Source organism: Hyaena hyaena, unplaced genomic scaffold, assembly GCF_003009895.1.
Source record: "Hyaena hyaena isolate Hyena2069 unplaced genomic scaffold, ASM300989v1 scaffold_11, whole genome shotgun sequence".
Lineage (NCBI taxonomy): Eukaryota > Metazoa > Chordata > Mammalia > Carnivora > Hyaenidae > Hyaena > Hyaena hyaena.
This window is the reverse complement of record NW_024080643.1, coordinates 4,719,537-4,736,599: the sequence shown is the minus strand read 5'-3', so window position 1 is coordinate 4,736,599 and position 17,063 is coordinate 4,719,537. Positions and strand designations below refer to the sequence as shown.

The 17,063-nt window shown below is 40.4% G+C and overlaps 1 protein-coding gene across 3 annotated transcripts in view; it reads left to right on the top strand.

Annotated features, from left to right (window-relative positions):
- NUP58 (nucleoporin 58) overlaps positions 1-14,287 on the top strand; it is a 53,871-nt gene extending 39,584 nt beyond the window's left edge. The window contains exon 16 of one of the 3 annotated variants that reach the window (XM_039254912.1): positions 14,053-14,287. In XM_039254912.1, coding sequence (XP_039110843.1) covers positions 14,053-14,135 — 83 coding nt within the window. In that variant the 3' untranslated portion in view covers positions 14,136-14,287. Of the gene's footprint in view, positions 1-40; positions 2,176-14,052 lie in introns of those variants that run through there. The other 2 variants (XM_039254899.1, XM_039254905.1) reach the window with 2 other exon arrangements.
- Positions 14,288-17,063: the final 2,776 nt, after the last annotated feature.

Sequence of the window (17,063 nt, the reverse complement as noted above, 5' to 3'; positions counted from 1 at the left end):
TTTATCTTCTGACGTGAATATTTTCTTCCCTAAACATAAGGCTTTGGCAGCTCAAGTACATCTGGGTTTAACTTCAGCAATCCTGGGATCACGGCATCAGCTGGTTTGACATTTGGGGTGTCCAGTCCTGCCTCTGCAGGGTTTGGAACAGGAGGGCAGCTCCTTCAGTTGAAGAAACCTCCAGCTGGAAACAAAAGAGGAAAAAGATAAACATACGGGTTGATGTGGTCAAGAGAATTCATAGCAGCATCGTTCATTCTATGAGTCTATTTTTCTAAAATTGATGCAGTAATTAGATTGCATCCCAGGAGATTTATAAAGTTTTGCTATTTTCCCTACTCTGGAATCTGAACTGTGTTCTTGTTTGCCACGGTAAACATCTTTTTCCTTGTGGATTTGAAACCCAGTTGTGTATCTCGTTATTTTGATGGTCAGTGTAAGAAATGTTTGATTACATCACTGATAAGTAAAACCTATTTAACCCTACTGTCATAGCAGTGTTTCTGTTGATAAGGTTTACATGATGTGAATATATGCACATTTGTTTCCTGTACAGGTGGTATGAACTCCTGAGTCCTCTACTAGAATCAGTTTGTTCCTTGATAAAGGCCTTTTGAACTCCACTGCAGGGCGTCTTGTGAATATGTATGTAAATATATACAGAATAATACACACAGTTGTGTGTTCATATAAAATATATATTTACAGACCTACAACTTTTGCCTCAGACTTGTTCCCCTTTTCTAAGGGTATTCTATTTTTCACCTTTTAAGCTTCAAAGCCTCAGTGCTTGTAGAACGATGAGCTAGAGGTACCAGGTCATTGCGGTTATTTAATTTGCTTAGAGACCTAATGAAATGGTTACTGGTGTAAATAGTTGACCAGCTCCGCTTCATTGCCCCCAGTCTTTTCCACAGCAGCTGCTCTGAATGAGGAGTGCTGTTAAGAATCATCCAGCGGATTTTTAACAATTTTTATTATCCCATACACTCTCATATTGCCTGTGTGAGATGCTTTCTCATATCTGAGATGAACCTTCAAGAGCGTATGTCACATATGCTCCAGACTGATGTCTGGGGGCAAAGAGCTATTAAGCCAAATTGATTCTATGCAGGTGAAGGATGCACTATTACTTTAATGGAAACTTTTCTAGCTATTCCAATACAGAGTTCTTTCTTATAGGGCTATTGATATTGACACCAAATGGAGTGGTTTATCAGCCTCTTAATGTCTTAAGTAAATGCTTAATTTGGAACAGAGAAACCCTATATTTTAAGAAAAAAGTATTCTTTGTAGCAACTATAAACTACCCCGTTTTGACAGTGAACAGAGCTCCAGAACTGAAACACGAGGCACGTCAGAATGCATCTGTGTGATATTTGTGTCCATGAGTATCCGTGACATCGAGTGGGTGAAAAAGAGGGCCCTTGGAAAGAGAACTGCCTTAGTTATGATTTCAGACAGAAACCATGAGGTAGACCTACTTATCTTTCAAGTACAGTTTTCAAATGGGCTGTGAACATGGAATTTCGTTGAAAATAGTATAATTTTTTATATAGAAGGTTTTGTACATAATGTGCATCAAGTGAATATTTTCAGAATCATTTTCACCAAGGCACCTTTTTTTCTATAATAGGTATTACATATATATACACACACATATATATTTTTAGTATAATGTTAGTTGGGTTTGATTACTAAAGTGTTGTTCAGTCTGTTTTATTTATCCGCATATAGCAGTGATTGGCTTTTTGGAATTGAAACCTCTGCGCCTTGATGCATTAAAATAAGGAAAACGCTTTGTTTCTGAACACTGAAGTTGTTTTTATTTTCGCCTTCTTTAAAACTGCAGTCCCCAGATCCAGATTTTGGGGAAGGGTAGGAAAATGGGATTTTGTGTTTTGAGTTACTGTCAGAATTAAATACCCAATTACAACAAGCTGGGTTTTTTTTTAAAAGGACATTGCATTGTGCTACAAAAATCTGAATATTTATATTTCTTATTTTTTCTTTATATATTATACATTTTAATATGTTGAACCACTGGAAATTTGTAACAGATCAACTTGTGATAGGAGTTTAAATGTGGCGTCATTGTCTCCAATGTCTTCACTCTGTCCTGAGCCTGTCATTATGTAAACAATAAAATTTATTGTGTCAGTTGCTTTGAATTTTTATAGGTGTCAGTAGTTGTTCTTAATACGTAATTTTCTTATTATTACTCCTTTTTCTCTTTGATTGGTTCTTAGTGTTTTCTTTTTACCAATTTATGTATCTTGCTTTTTAGAAAAAATTGTAGAGTGAACACAAGATAGAAGGGATATGGGGTAAAATGCAAAAGTCCCCTTCAGCTTCCAGGGCCTCATCCCACTTTCTTCCCCTGAGTATCTTCTCTTCACACTTGGGTGTGTATTCTCTCGAACCCTTTAAAAGATGCCTTTTTCAACATAGGCATGTGAATATTTTCTCTCTCTCATTTTCTCACATATAACATTCTCTCTTAGATCCTCTCTTTTTTAACAAATGGGTTTAAAGAAAATCTGTACTTCCCGATTTGTTTTCTTTCCCCTTTAATGATAGGTCATCACTGTTTTTCCACGTCAGTGCATGTAATTTACTTGTTCTGTACCATCCTGTAGCATGGATGTACGATGATTTCTTTAAAGTATTTTCTGTGGTGTGGGCAGTTAGCTTCTTTCCAGTATTTCTGTTTCACAGAAGAGTTGTATGTGACTCTTTGTTCATATGTTTAATGTTTCTTTGGGATTGATCCTTGAAGAGGAATTGCCAAAGAGGCAAATACACAAATTGTATTTTTTAATGCTAGATTGCCTCCCCAAACGCTGTATAAATAATACACTTCTACAGTGTGTAGGAGTACCCATTTCCTAGTATGCTTTGCAACCCTGAATATTATCAATCCTAATAATAACTTGTGAGTTGAACTTTTTAATATATATGTTATCCATTTGCATGTTAATGTAATTGCATGTTGATATCTTTTGTCCATCTTTATGCCAGGTTATTTAAGAGGTTTTTTTGTTTTAATGCTCTCTGAAGATAATATACATTAATATTTTTCTTCTGAGGTAGTTTGGACTCTTGGAGTCAGCTGGGTTCAGACCCTTGCTTTGAACCTGTGTGATCCTGGGCAAGTTAATTCACTTTTCTGACCTTAAGCTTTGTCGTCTGAAAAGTGGGGATAATAAAGATGGGTAGTTGTATTAATAATAGGATCTCTTACAAAGCACTTGGATGGCATGAGCCCCCGATACTTTGCAAGCATCACTTCTTGCACCAGCACCCCACTGCTGTAGTCACTGTAGCTGGGTGCTTGGCTCTGGCCCCTGATAGGGCAGCTGCCCTATCTTACTTGTTTTGTTTGTTTTTGTTTTTGTGTACGGTGGCTGTTTTAGGACACCTAGTCTTTAAGGTAAGCCTGAATACCTATATTTTTCTTTAAAAGATCTTACTGGGAGTTTGATTGGGTTTATACAAATGAAATACATGAGGATCTGGGGGAGAGTTGACATCTTAACATGGATAGCATGATATGTGCATCTGTTAGGTCTCGTGTTCTTTGGGCAAGGTTTCACAGCGTTTATTGGGCACTTGGTTAATTGTTTTTACTAACCGCATCTTGATTTTATTACTGAGTGGATTTTTAATCCTGTACTTAGTACAGTATCATTCGAATCATTACACAAGCAGATTAACTGTTCTTTTGTGATGACCCAGTAAACCCAAGTTAACGACTTACTAATCTCAAATAGTGTGGGAATCTGAATAGTGCTTTTAGAAATACTGTAATGGGATTTTTACGTGTGAAATATTGGGGTTTCAGGGATTTATCGCAATTGCTTTGGCACCCCCTTCCTCCGTGCCTCGCCCAACTCCCCATGTGTAATCCTAGCTGCGCTGTACTTTTTGGAACACACGCCACAGAGTTATTTAGGGGACACAACCCTGGGACTTGGTAACACGGGGTCGGTGTCCTGGAAAACCCGAGCTGGGGGGCCTAATCCAGATCTTCACAAAGTCCCCTTTACCTGTGGGCATCTTCCATTAATATTCAGTGTGGGGTCTGTTCCGGGCTCCACAGTCGCAACTTTTATGTACTCTCCTCTGTTTAACCTTAGTATTACCCTCTAAGGGGAAAACTCCCAATTTCTAGATGAAGAAACTGAAGCTTAATTTACACAGTTTACTGGAGGCCACATGTCTGTTAAGTCATGGGGCTGGGGTTTTCTGTGCTAACAGGAATGGCACACCGATTTTCATGCCCAAGCTGTCAAAGTCTCTGAAGGGAATGTCCTTACACGATTTCTGTGGAAAATTCCGAGTATACAATAAACCATAGATCAAAGCAAGGTAAGTACAAGGGCCTTGGAACTTGAGGGAGCGTAATCCTAGGGAGGGTGTTAGGCTAGGACCTAGCAGGGCCAGACGTGTGTCACCACCTCCCACTGCTTCCCCGTGAAGCAGCTCAGAGAGAAGCCCCCCATTCCAGCATTGGGGTGGTCTGCCCACCTTGGAAAGTGTCAGGGGGAGCAATTTGGACGGTTAGAATCTCAGGAAGGCAAGATGTTTAACAAGAAGGCCCTTCCAGGAAGGTCTGCGTGATTTCCTGTGACCCTGGAGCACCGCGTGCTCAGACGGCAGGAGACGAGAGCCTTCTCTTGCCTTACAGAGAGTGACCGCGCCCGGCCCAAGGAGACCATGGAGAGGGGCAAGGAGCTGGGGAGCTACGAGGCAGCAGCAGGTAGAGGAAAGAGTAGGGATTTCTGGAAAAACCGGTCATGGTCCAAAATTTTTTTTTTTTTTTGCCTTCCCTACTGATTCAATCTAATGCTCTCTTTCTTCCACCTAATCTGTCCGGTAAGATCAACAAAAACCGACCAGGCTCACAAAGGTTGCAGTGCCAAAGACTTGGCTGTGGATTTAATTTGCAGAGACCTTGTTTTCCTCCTCCTCAGCCCTCTGAATCTGCTGGTAGTCGGTCAGTTTAATTCAGCAAACATTTGTTGATATTTGCTGTATGCAAGTCACCGCTGGGAACTTAAAAGAATATAAATACGAATGGAGTGTTTTCTGTACTCAGTAACGTTAGCTAACTTCCAGTACTAGGTGGAGAATGAGGGCCTACTCTTAAGAGCTTGCCATATATGCACAAAAACAGACACATAGACCAGTGGAATGGAATAGAGAACTCGGATCTGGACCCAAAAGTGTACAGCCAACTAATCTGATAAAGCAGGGAAGAGAATCCAATGGAAAAAAGACAGCCTCTTTAACAGATGGTGTGGGGAGAACTGGACAGCAACATGCAGAAGAATAAAACTAGATCATTTTCTCACACCATACACAAAAATAAACTCAAAGTAGATAAAAGGACCTGAACGTGAGACAGGAAACCATCAAAACCCTAGAGGAGAAAGCAGGAAACAACTTCCTTGACCTCCACCGCAGCAACTTCTTACTTGACACATCCCCAAAGGCAAGGGAATCAACAGCAAACATGAACTATTGGGACCTCATCAAGATTAAAAGCTTCTGCACGGCAAAGGAAACAATCCATAAAACGAATAGACAACTAATGGAATGGGAAAAGATAGTTGCAAATGACGTATAAGATAAAGGGCTAGTATCCAAAATATATAAGGAGCTCACCAAACTCCACACCTGAAAAATAATCCAGTGAAGAAGTGGGCAGAAGACATGAACAGACACTTCTCCAAAGATGACATCCAGATGGCCAACAGACACATGATGTCTCAGCGTCCCTCCTCATCAGGGAAATACAAATCAAAACCACACTGAGATACCACCTCACGCCAGTCAGAGTGGCTAAAATGAGCAAATCAGAGGACTCTAGATGCTGGTGAGGATGTGGAGAAACGGGCACCCTCCTACACTGTTGGTGGGAATGTAAACGGGTGCAACCTCCCTGGAAAACAGTGTGGAGGTTGCTCAAAAAATGAACACTAGAACTCCCCTATGACCCAGCAATAGCACTGCTAGGAATTTACCCAAGGGATACAGGAGTGCTGATGCATAGGGGCACATGGACCCCAATGTTCATAGCAGCACTCTCAACGATAGCCAAAACATGGAAAGAGCCTAAGTGTCCATCAACGGATGAATGGATCAAGAAGATGTGGTTTATCTATACGATACAATACTACATGGCAATGAGAAAGAATGAAATCTGGCCATGTGTAGCAACATGGATAGACCTTGAGGGTGTTATGTTGAGCGAAATAAGTCAGGCAGAGAAGGACATATACCATATGTTTGCACGTATAGGAGGATTAGGAGGAACATAACGAAGGACCGTGGGGGAGAAGAAGGGGAAAAATAGTGGGGCAGAGGGAGGGAGGCAAACCATGAGAGGCTCTTGAATGCCGAGAACAAACTGAGGGCAGATGGGGTGGGGGGAGGGAAGGGGGATGATGGGCATGGAGGAGGGCATTTGTGGGGATGATCCCTGGGTGTTATATGGAAACCAACTTGACAATAAACTATTTTAAAAAATAGCCATATATGAACTCTTAGTTCTATGAGGTAGATCATATTATTTCTTTTTTACAAATGAGAATAGAGGCACAAGTCACTGGTAAGTGAATGGGCCAGAATTCAAGCCCAGGCTGTTTATTTCTAGAGTCTAGGATTATATGCAAGTATACTATAATGTGAGCTTCTCATTAAGTGATAGGATAAAGATACAAAAAAAAAATATTGAGAGCACAGAGGAGATCATTAATTTGGATTGGGGAAACTCAAGAAAATTGTAATAGGTGGCTTTGAGCAATAAGTGAATAGGATTTCTTAAAATTTTTTAAATGTTTTATTTATTTCTGACAGAAAGAGAGAGACAGTGTGAGCAGGGGAGGGTCAGAGAGAGGGAGAATCAGAATCCAAAGCAGGCTCCAGGCTCTGAGCTGTCAACACAGAGCCCAACGTGGGGCTCGAACCCACAAACCATGAGATCATGACCTGAGCCGAAGTCGGACACTTAACTGACTGAGCCACCTAGGCGCCCTTTAAATGTTCTTTTAAGTGTTTAGTTTTGAGAGAGAGAAGAGTGTGTGTGAGTGGGGGAGGAGGAGAGAGAGAGAGGGAGACAGAATCCGAAGACAGGCTCCAGGCTCCGAGCTGTCAGCACAGAGCCCAAGACAGGGCTCCAACCCACAAACAGATCATGACCTGAAGCAAAGTCTGACGCTTCCTGAGCCACCTCCCAGGAGCCCCTGCTTTTAATGAAGTTTTAACAATTTGAATTTAAAGAACCACGGATTTATTTAATTAAAGATAGTTTTATATTTGAACAAGATAAAGGGAGAAAATAAAAAGCAACAAATGCCTCACTTTCCAGAGGAAGTTTCTGTTAAATCTCTCTTTATCCTGGTACTGTTTTCCTTCATAACTGCATAGTACATATGTGCACACTGTACATATGTGCGTCCCAGCTTTTTAAATTAAATAAATAATTTAAAATTATTTAAATTTAAATAATTTAAAAAATGATTTAAGAGCTCTTTGGATGTAATCTCTTCCTATCTGTAGAGATGTTTGGAAAAATGAAAAATTTTAAACCTTTAGTCCTGGGGTCATGTGACTTTTTCAGTGAAAATTGTCATTTTAAATAATTTCTCAAGTATTGCAGTTGTTGGGGCACCTGGGTGGCTCAGTCGTTAAGCGTCCGACTTCAGCTCAGGTCATGATTTCACGGTTTGTGGGTTCGAGCCCTGCGTCGAGCTCTGTGTTGACAGTTAGCTCAGAGCCTGGAGCCTGTTTCAGATTCTGTGTCTCCCTCTCTTTCTGACCCTCCCCTGCTCATGCTGTCTCCCTCAGAAATAAAGCATTTAAAAAAAAAAAAAGTATTGCAGATGTTTTGTGATTAATCATTTCACCTATTTATGGTTGTTTATTTTTGTGCGGGGTAGAAATCTTAAGTTTCGCATTTCCCAAATTCATTAGTCTTTTTTTAATGACTTTTGGGAAAGAGTGAGAAGTCAATGAAAAGGGAAAAAAAGAATTAAGACAGTTTAAGGGTTTTGTTTTGTTTGTTTTTTAAGAGAATGTGAGCTGGGGAGAGAGGAGAGAATCTTAAGTAGGGTCTATGCCTGACGAGAGGCTTGATCCCGCAACCCTGGGATCATGGCCTGAGCCGAAATCAAGATTGGGACACTCAACCGACTAAGCCACCCAGATGCTCCTAATACATTTAAAGTTTTACAGTTTGTAGTCTTTCATATTTGTTTACCATTAAAACTTCATAATTGTCTGAAGTTGTCTAGAAGATTCAGCCAGGTGGCTGGCACCAGACTGGAGACTGGCAGAACTTGAAAAGAGACTTCATGCATACTACTTTTTAGAATGCTGGGACAGTCATGAAAATTTTAAACACTGCGGTAACATTAAGGTAGGTGATACGATCATTGCTCTTTTAGAAGATAAGAGAAGAAGCTAATTTGCCCAAAGCCATGCATTCCTGAGGGACGATGCTCAGACTCAAACTCTGATACCCCTGGTGTCATTCAAGTGAAGTCTTTAGAACTTGATTTTCAAATGATGGCACTTTCGGCTCATGGTCATTTCCAAGTTTAATGCCTGCTGTATTGCCATATATTGTGAGGGCAGAAGAAAAGTTAAATCTCTGTGACCAATGCATTTTTTTTTTTTAATTTTTCTTCTAGATAGACAGAAGAACTTGATTCCAGGACGCCAACTCTTAGATACATGAGTGACAAGTTCTTATCTTACTTGGTGAACTGTATAGGTGCCACTATGAAAACTAAAATAAACTGTCTTTTAACTGGACCTTCTAGACTGAGCCCTTGTTTGATGTAATGATTTTACTTTATTTTTGAAATAATCTATTAAGAAGTTTCTAAAAACTACTTTTAGATTTCTTATGCAGTCTTGAGCCTATGTGGTCTACTTGTATTTTTTCCCCCTAAAACTGTAATTGTGTGTGAGGTGTGTGTATCTGTGTGTATCTGTGTATACACATATAATTAAAATTATTTGTATATGAATAAAATTGAAAATGTATATTTGAAAGTCATTCCTATTTTTGATGATATATATTTAAAGATATATTTTTATATCTTTTGGTATATCAACATTATGCCCTTCTACCTGAGTTATTAGTTTAGTGAATTTCTTACTCTTGAAAATAGCAGAAGGGCACCTGAGTGGCTCAGTTGGTTGAGTGTCCAACAGGTCATGATCTGTATGATCTGTGAAGTGCATGAATTTGCCTGCTTTGGACCCTCTGTCCCCTCCCTCTCTCTGCCCCTCCCCTGCTCATTCTCACTCTCTCAAAAATAAATAAGCATTGAAAGAAATAGAAAATACAGAATTTATTTTCATTTTTTTTATTCTTTTTTTTTTTTTAATCAAAATCCCATGACACATTTTAAAGACTCAACTGTTTCTATGAGCCTTCTCTATTTGGAGGTGACCATTTTCACCTCCTAAAGCTTTTGGCCAATTCTGTTTTCAGTCCTGCTTTCAACTCTTCCTGCGGTAATTAGTAGCTTCCTTCTCAGCTTTCCCCACCATGAGGGGGAACGTTAGCTTTCTTGATCTGCTAAGTCAGTTACTTTTCCATTCCAGTTCCTAAAATTTCTTTGCTATTAACTTTTTTCTTATTGTCTTTGTGATTTTAGACCATCTTTTATGTTTTCTAATCCTTTTTTTTTTTTTAATATTTTTTATTTATTTCTAGGAGAGAGAGAGAAAGAGCGTGAGCAGGGGAGGGTCAGAGAGAGAGGGAGATACAGACTCCGAAATAGGCTCCAGGCTCTGAGCTGGCAGTCAGCACAGAGCCTGACGCGGGGCTTGAACCCACGAACCGCGAGATCATGACCTAAGCGATAGTCGGACGCTTAACCAACTAAGCCACCCAGGCGCCCCTGTTTTCTAATCCTCTTATGAGTAATTTTATTGGAAATTCATTTAATGTTAAATATCTTTTTTTTTTCTTTTATGGAAGTTCTCATTGGTCCTTTAAAAAATATGTTCACTTTTTAAAAAATGTTTATTTATTATTGAGACAGAGAGAAACAGAGCATGAGTGTGGGAGAGGCAGAGAGAGAGGGAGACACAGAACCCGAAACAGGCTCTAGGCTCTGAGCTGTCAGCACAGAGCCCGACGTGGAGCTTGAACCCATGAAGTGTGAGATCATGACCTGAGCTGAAGTCGGGTGCTTAACTGACTGAGCCACCCAGGTACCCCTGTCTGGTCACTTTTTCGTAATCTCTTATTCATTACACTTTCTTTTCATTACACATTTTTCGATATACTTATTTTGTGTTTGTCATTGATAAATCTAATATTGAAAGTCAATAGAGTCTGATTTTTTTTTCTGCTGCCTTGTTGAACGTGACTTCTTTTCTCCTTGTGTGTTTTATAATTTTTATTTGTGAGCTCATCCTTGATAGAAATTTATCTTTGGGACTTCTTTGAGGCTGAAGGCATGTTCCTCCAAAGAGGATTTGTGTTTGCTTCTGTTAGGCCCCTGACCCAGGTTCACTTCTTTTTTTTTTTTTTTTTTTCTGAGAGAGAGAGAGAGAGACAGTGTGAGCAAGGGAGGGTCAGAGAGAGAGGGAGACACAGAATCTGAAACAGGCTCCAGGCTCTGAGCTGGCGGTCAGCACAGAGCCCGATGCGGGGCTCAAACCCACGAACCGTGAGGTCATGACCTGAGCTGATGTCAGATGCTTAACCGACTGAGCCACCCAGGCTCCCCTTACCCAGGTCCACTTCAAAATAACATCTCGCTCTGAGGATGTTTTAGACCACGTATATCGTGGGAATTGAGACCATAGTCCCTTCTGAGAATCAGCTTTCAGTAATAAAGTCTCAGCAGAAATTTCTTTCACTTCAGGGAGCCAAGCGTACAAACAGGCAAGTTTTCATTATCAGACGCTTCCTTATTTCTTTATTTACTGATATGTTGACTAGGGGTTGGCCAACGATAGCCTGTGGCCCAAATCGAACCCACTTACTGATTTTGTAAATACTTTTGTTGGAACACAGCCATGCCCATTTGTTTACTTACTGTCTGTGGTTGCTAGTTGGGACAGAGCCTAAAACAATCACTGTCTTCTGGCCCATTAGATAAAATGGGTGGCTCCTCGTGTGGATGTCTGATGCAGGGAGTTCTGTCTCCTTACTTTGCATGGCTCCCATTACTTCAGGTACAGGCACAACTGCTTTCGTAAGAGACCTCAAATACAGTGGCTTGAACAAGATGTTTCTTTCTCTTTCGTATGATGGTCCAAGTAGCAGGCTGGGTTTGCTGTGGCCCCTCAGCTCTAAAGAGAGAGCCTTTACTTCACTGTTGTGGGGACAGATTCTCTTGACTCTGTCTTATTCCTGACATGGATATGAACTGACCTAGATTGGATTTATCCCAGCAGTGACTTTATTCTCTTTTGTCTGTGATCTACTTTGCATCGTCCTGTCTTCAAAGAGAACTATCCTTCCCTATCTTTTACTTGAACTCTGTTTCGGATGTTGCTCTCGATTTTGAGCTTCTGTAACTTCAGGTTCAGAGGTTGCAAACTAGAGAGCCGCAACTTGATCTGTTTGGTCAATAGAATGTTGGCTGCTTTTTAAAAGTCAGATTTAACACCGAATCCCAAATGTCTTGCTTGTGAACGAACACAAGTAGACAGATCTGGCAGCAGTGATTGGCCTCCCCACCCACTCAGGGACCCTCCCCTTTCAGAGCTGTCACTGGCCCTCTGGTTAACCGCAGGCTCCGCTGCTCCCTGCCATCTCTTACATTCCCCTCACTTGTGGAATTACCTGCTGTACCAGTGTAATCATTTGCTCTGTTGCACTCCGGCTTTGCCCGTTACCTTTCTCACCTTTAACTATCAGAGGAGTCTTCTCCACACTCCCCTTCACCAGTGCCGTGATGGGTGGGGAAACCAACACACAGAGAGCCGGGCCCCCAGTCTTCCTTATTCACAGAGACGTGAGACTGATGGTGGCTAGTCGGCTCTCAAATAACCATTAGGAAGGAAAATGTATTCATCATCTGGCAAGTTTCTCAGTGCTGTGGAAAGCTGCTGACCATCCATCATGGCCTTGAATGTAGAGCCTCAGTACTGGAGCTCTGCAGTGCAGGGCAGCTGAGAGCAGGGCGCAGGGGGAGCGGACGGCTCCTTAGACGTTTCTTATTCAAGGCACAGTGTATGTTTCCTGACCTGTCGTTTTATGGCTTAAAGTTCTATACTGGGACTCGTGTGTTTTGTAGGTATGTTAATAACAAAGAATAATCCTTTCCAATCCCAGTTTACATTTTCTATAATAAGGGAACCAGTTTACATTGGTCTAAAGAAAAATGTTCTTTTAAATAACATAGCCAAAACCAATACTGTGCTGAGCATTTATTCCTTTTGGTTTCAAAAAGAATTTCTCCCATGTGACACACTTCTATTTGCAGTCGGTTTAGAATTAGCGATTCTCTGTTTCTAAAGTCTACGCTCTCTGATAATAACAAACATGTTCAGTGAACACCCATGATAAGCCAAGCAGGAGAGTGTGGCAAGTCATTATGCCTTGCTTCAGAATTAGTATTCCAATCTGCACTGTCCAAAATGGTAGCCGTTTGCCATGCGTGGCTAGTGGGCACTTGAAATATGGCTAGTTTGATAGAGAAACCAAAGTTAAAAATTTCATTTGAATCCATTTAAATTTGAAAATGGACGTTCAGCTACATATTGGGCAGCACTTAAGTGTGTTTGGAGCAACCTGAGTATACGAGTCTACTTTTTGAGTGTAAATTTTATGAAATCTACATGCAGATCAAGTAGTTTCAAAGCAAATCTAGCATTTGAGAAGCTTTTAGGTATAAAATCCACACTGGATTTTGAAGACTTGTCATGAAAAAATAAAATATTTAATTAATATTTATATTAATTATATTGATTTCATGTTAAGATGATAATATATCGGGTTAAATAAAATATGAATTTCATGTGTTTGTCTTACTTGTTTTAATGACACTCCCAAATTTTAATTTAAATTAATCTACTTTAAATTTTAAATTATAAATGAGGCTTACATTATATTTGTTTGACATTGCTGCTATAGACAGTACTAACCATGGTCCTGGGACCACAAATGGCTTATCATCAGCCTAAAAGAGGAATAATTGCAACATTTTAATTGTGTCAATTTAACAGTGTCCTACCTGGCATCCCTTGTGTCTGCCCCTGCAAGTCATCCGAATCCTTAGTTACCTCCTTGAAATGCAAACAGGTTACGTAAGGCCCAGAGTCTCCGGTGCTTTTTATTCCAACCGCTTTAGCATAGTCTGCAAAGTCCCTCAAAGCCAGCGCCTACCAAGCCCTCTGCTGATGCTCACACACTGAGGCCGTTCTGGGGACTCTGTTCTTCCCCACCACTTGGCGTTTGTGTCCTCTGTTTCTTCTGCCTGGAATAAATGTTAGCCTCTCAGTGGCTGCCCCCTTTCCTCCTCCTTCCCCGTCTTCTCCAGCAAAGTCAGTATGCACCTCTTCACTCCGGTTGGACTTTGGACCTTATGACATTGTACAGTGTACATATGACATGTAAAGGCTTACCCCATTACATTTGTGCTACTCGAGGAGGTATTTGTCTCTCACTTTCGATTGTGTGATCCCAGAACAAGAGCCCTGACTTGTTGTTATTTTGGTTTGTTTTTGTATCTTCAATATTTGGCATTTGATTGGACTCCATAAATATTTATGAATTGGGTGATTACTGCAGTGGGAAAAGGGTTACTTCAGGGACCCATTGCTGACCTTTCTCTGCATAGGTGTTGGAACCATGCTGCTCTATGACTTGGCTAAGTTACTTACTGCTTTCTAAGTACCGAATTAGTGAAATAGAGGTAACGCCTACATTACAGGTTGACTTTGAAGATGCAAATGAGTTAACGTACATGAGGTGCTACAGTGGGCACCTGGCGCCAGCCAAACACACAATAAATGGTAACGATTGTAATTGTCACAATACGGTCTAAACTATTTTTCTTTTTCTCTCAGGCAACAAATCACAGGTTTTAACTGGATTTCGAAAACCCAGTGTTACAGAAAGCAATGAAGTGGGAAGAAAAATCCAGTTCTGAGCAGTCATTGAGTCAACAAATATCGACTTTGCAAGGAGCTTCTGATTATCAGTGTACAACCCTCACTTTTTAAGAATAGAACTGTCAGGCTTAGAGTGAGTTTGGCCAAGATGTTTTGAATTCATTAAAGAGAACTTGCCCTTGATGTGTAAGGATGATCTCATGGATCCTAAACCAGTTACTGAGAGTGTTTAAAAAAAACTGGGAGATAGGCCACTAATTCAGTGTATGTAAGGAATTATCGAAAATTTACAGATGGAGTAGGAAGAGTTGATACAAAATGCAGTTGACCAAGTTAATTTAATTTAACTGTGTTAATTTAATTATGCAACTCATTCTTTTTTAAAAAGCAGCTTTCCCGAGATATAATTTACATGCCCCATAATTCACCTATTTGAAGTAGGTTTTCAGTGTATTCACAAAGTGAGGCAATACCACAGCTTAATGTCCAGTGAGTTAGGAGAAAGGCGGTCACGTTCAAGTCAGAGGAAATCTTTAGTCACCGTTAGCAGCACGGTTGGGTGCAACAGAGTTGGGGGGTGGCGCTGTGCCTGGAGTGAGGTCGCAGGGATTCCTAGTCGGCTTATTATGCTCTTTCCCCTGATGGCACATCCTGCCTGCTTATTACAAATACAAACCCTGGACAGAATACAAAAAACACTACTTGAGGATGTTGCAAAATATGCCGCAGAAGGCAGATTGTTGAACAGGAGCCAGTTTCCTTTTTTTTTTGAATTTTCATTTTTTTCCTCAACGCTTTGCCCCCAGGGCAGGCTCTACTAGCTTGTGAGTGCATTTCAGGAGACTCAAACTCCTGTAGAAACTTCCCAGCCTTTCTGGCCAGAGGATTCAGGTAAAGGAGGCCCATGAACTGGAAAGAGAATGTGTGTGTTAGCCTGGTGAGAGTGCGAGGGTGTGTGAGCAGTGGAGGGGCAGAAAGAGAGGGAGAGAGCGTCCCAAGCAGGCTCCGTGCAGTCAGCGCAGAGCCCAGTGCGGGGCTGGATTCCATGAACGGTGAGATCATGACCTCAGCCGAAGTGAAGAGGCAGACACTTAACTGCTTAACCTGCTGAGCCACCCAGACCCTCCTAAATTTACCTTCCTACCATCAGTGTTTGTGAGTGTCTGTTTTTCTGCATCCTCACTTGCAATAATAATGAGAGGTTCCTTAATTTTTGCTGGTTTAATTGGTATTAAATGGTATCCATCTCCTGGTGGTTTCAATTTTTTATTAAATGACTAATAAGTTTGAGAATATTTTCATATGTTTATGGGCCATTCATAATTTTCTTTCCAATTAAATATGTGATATCTTTTGCCCATTTTTTTTCCTTTTGGGTTGTTTATTTTTTTCTTATTAACTCATAAATTGTAACTGTTCATTCTTTATTGGTTAAATAAGTTGCAAATGTTTAATCACAGTTTGTGGCTTGTCTTTTTCATCTAGGGTGCCTTTTAATGAGCAGAAGTTCTTAATGTACTTAAAATTATTCATTATTTTCCTTTATGATTTTATGGATTTTGGGAGGGGTATTTAAAAAAGTTTTCCCTACTTAGAACTCATAACAATATTTGCTCTTTCCACCAGGAGCTGACTCATGAGTGGTGTGAGAGACAGAATTTCATTTTTTTTTGTATGGAAATTCAGCACCGTTTATTGAATAATCTATTATTTTCCCAGTGCCCAGAGAGCAACCGCTGGCACAGATTAAGTTTTATGTATGTGCACATCTCTTTCTCACTCTTCTGTTTTACTGGTTTATTTATCTCTCCCAGTATCAATTCCAAACTGACTTGTTAGACAAACGAAATTGCAAACTTAATTTTTATAACTTCCTAATACGCCTAGTAGGTCAAGTTCTCCTATTTTGTTCTTTGTTTTGGACTATGTTGCTTACTCTTGGCCATTTTCTAGGAAGATGAACATCTGCTCTTCAAGTTTCATGGAAATTCCTGATGGAAACTTGTTTTAAATTCCATTGAATCTATGGACTAATTTATGGATAATTATATCATATAACACTGATTTTTTTTGTATCAGTGAGCATGGTATAAGGTTTGGGTCTTTTTAACGTCTTTTAATAAAGTTTTATAACTTTTTCCCATAATAGGACTTGAGCTCTCTATTTGTTAGATTTATTCACAAGCTCTATTGCTATCATAAATGGCATTAACTTTTTAAAGAAAGCAATGAGGGGCGCCTGGGTGGCTTAGTCGGTTTAGCGTCCGACTTTCGCTTTGGTTATGATCTCGCGGTTCGTGGGTTCGAGCCCCGCGTCGGGCTCTGTGCTGACTGCCAGCTCGGAGCCTGGAGCCTGTTTCAGTCTGTGACTCCCTCTCTCTCTGACCCTCTCCTGCTTACGCTCGCGCTCTCTCTCTCTCTCTCCTAGAAATAAATAAAACATTTAAAAAATTTTTTTAAAGAAAGCAATGAACATTTCTTATTGTGTAAAAATGCAATTGAATTTCATATAATGAATATATTTTATTTTTTAAATGTTTTTTAAAAATTTATTTCTGACAGAGCGAGAGACAGCGTGAGCAGGGGAGGGTCAGAGAGGGAGGGAGACACAGAATCTGAAACAGGCTCCAGGCTCTGAGCTGTCAGCACAGAGCCTGACGCGGGGCTCGAACCCACGAACCGTGAGATCATGCCCTGAGCTGAAGTCGGACGTTTAACCGACTGAGCCCCCCAAGAGCCCCTCATATAATGAATTTATATTCCGCAAGCTTGGTAAACCCTTGTTCTAATAATTTAATTGTATATGTGTTAGACATTTCTACACTGACAGTAGTATCTTGTGCAAATAATCATTTTGTTTCTTCCCTTACGATCCTTTGATCTTTCACCTGATTTTATTCTCTTATGCTCCTGGCTGGGTGCACTGGATAATGTTAAATAGGAGCGGGAATAATAGCATTCTTGTT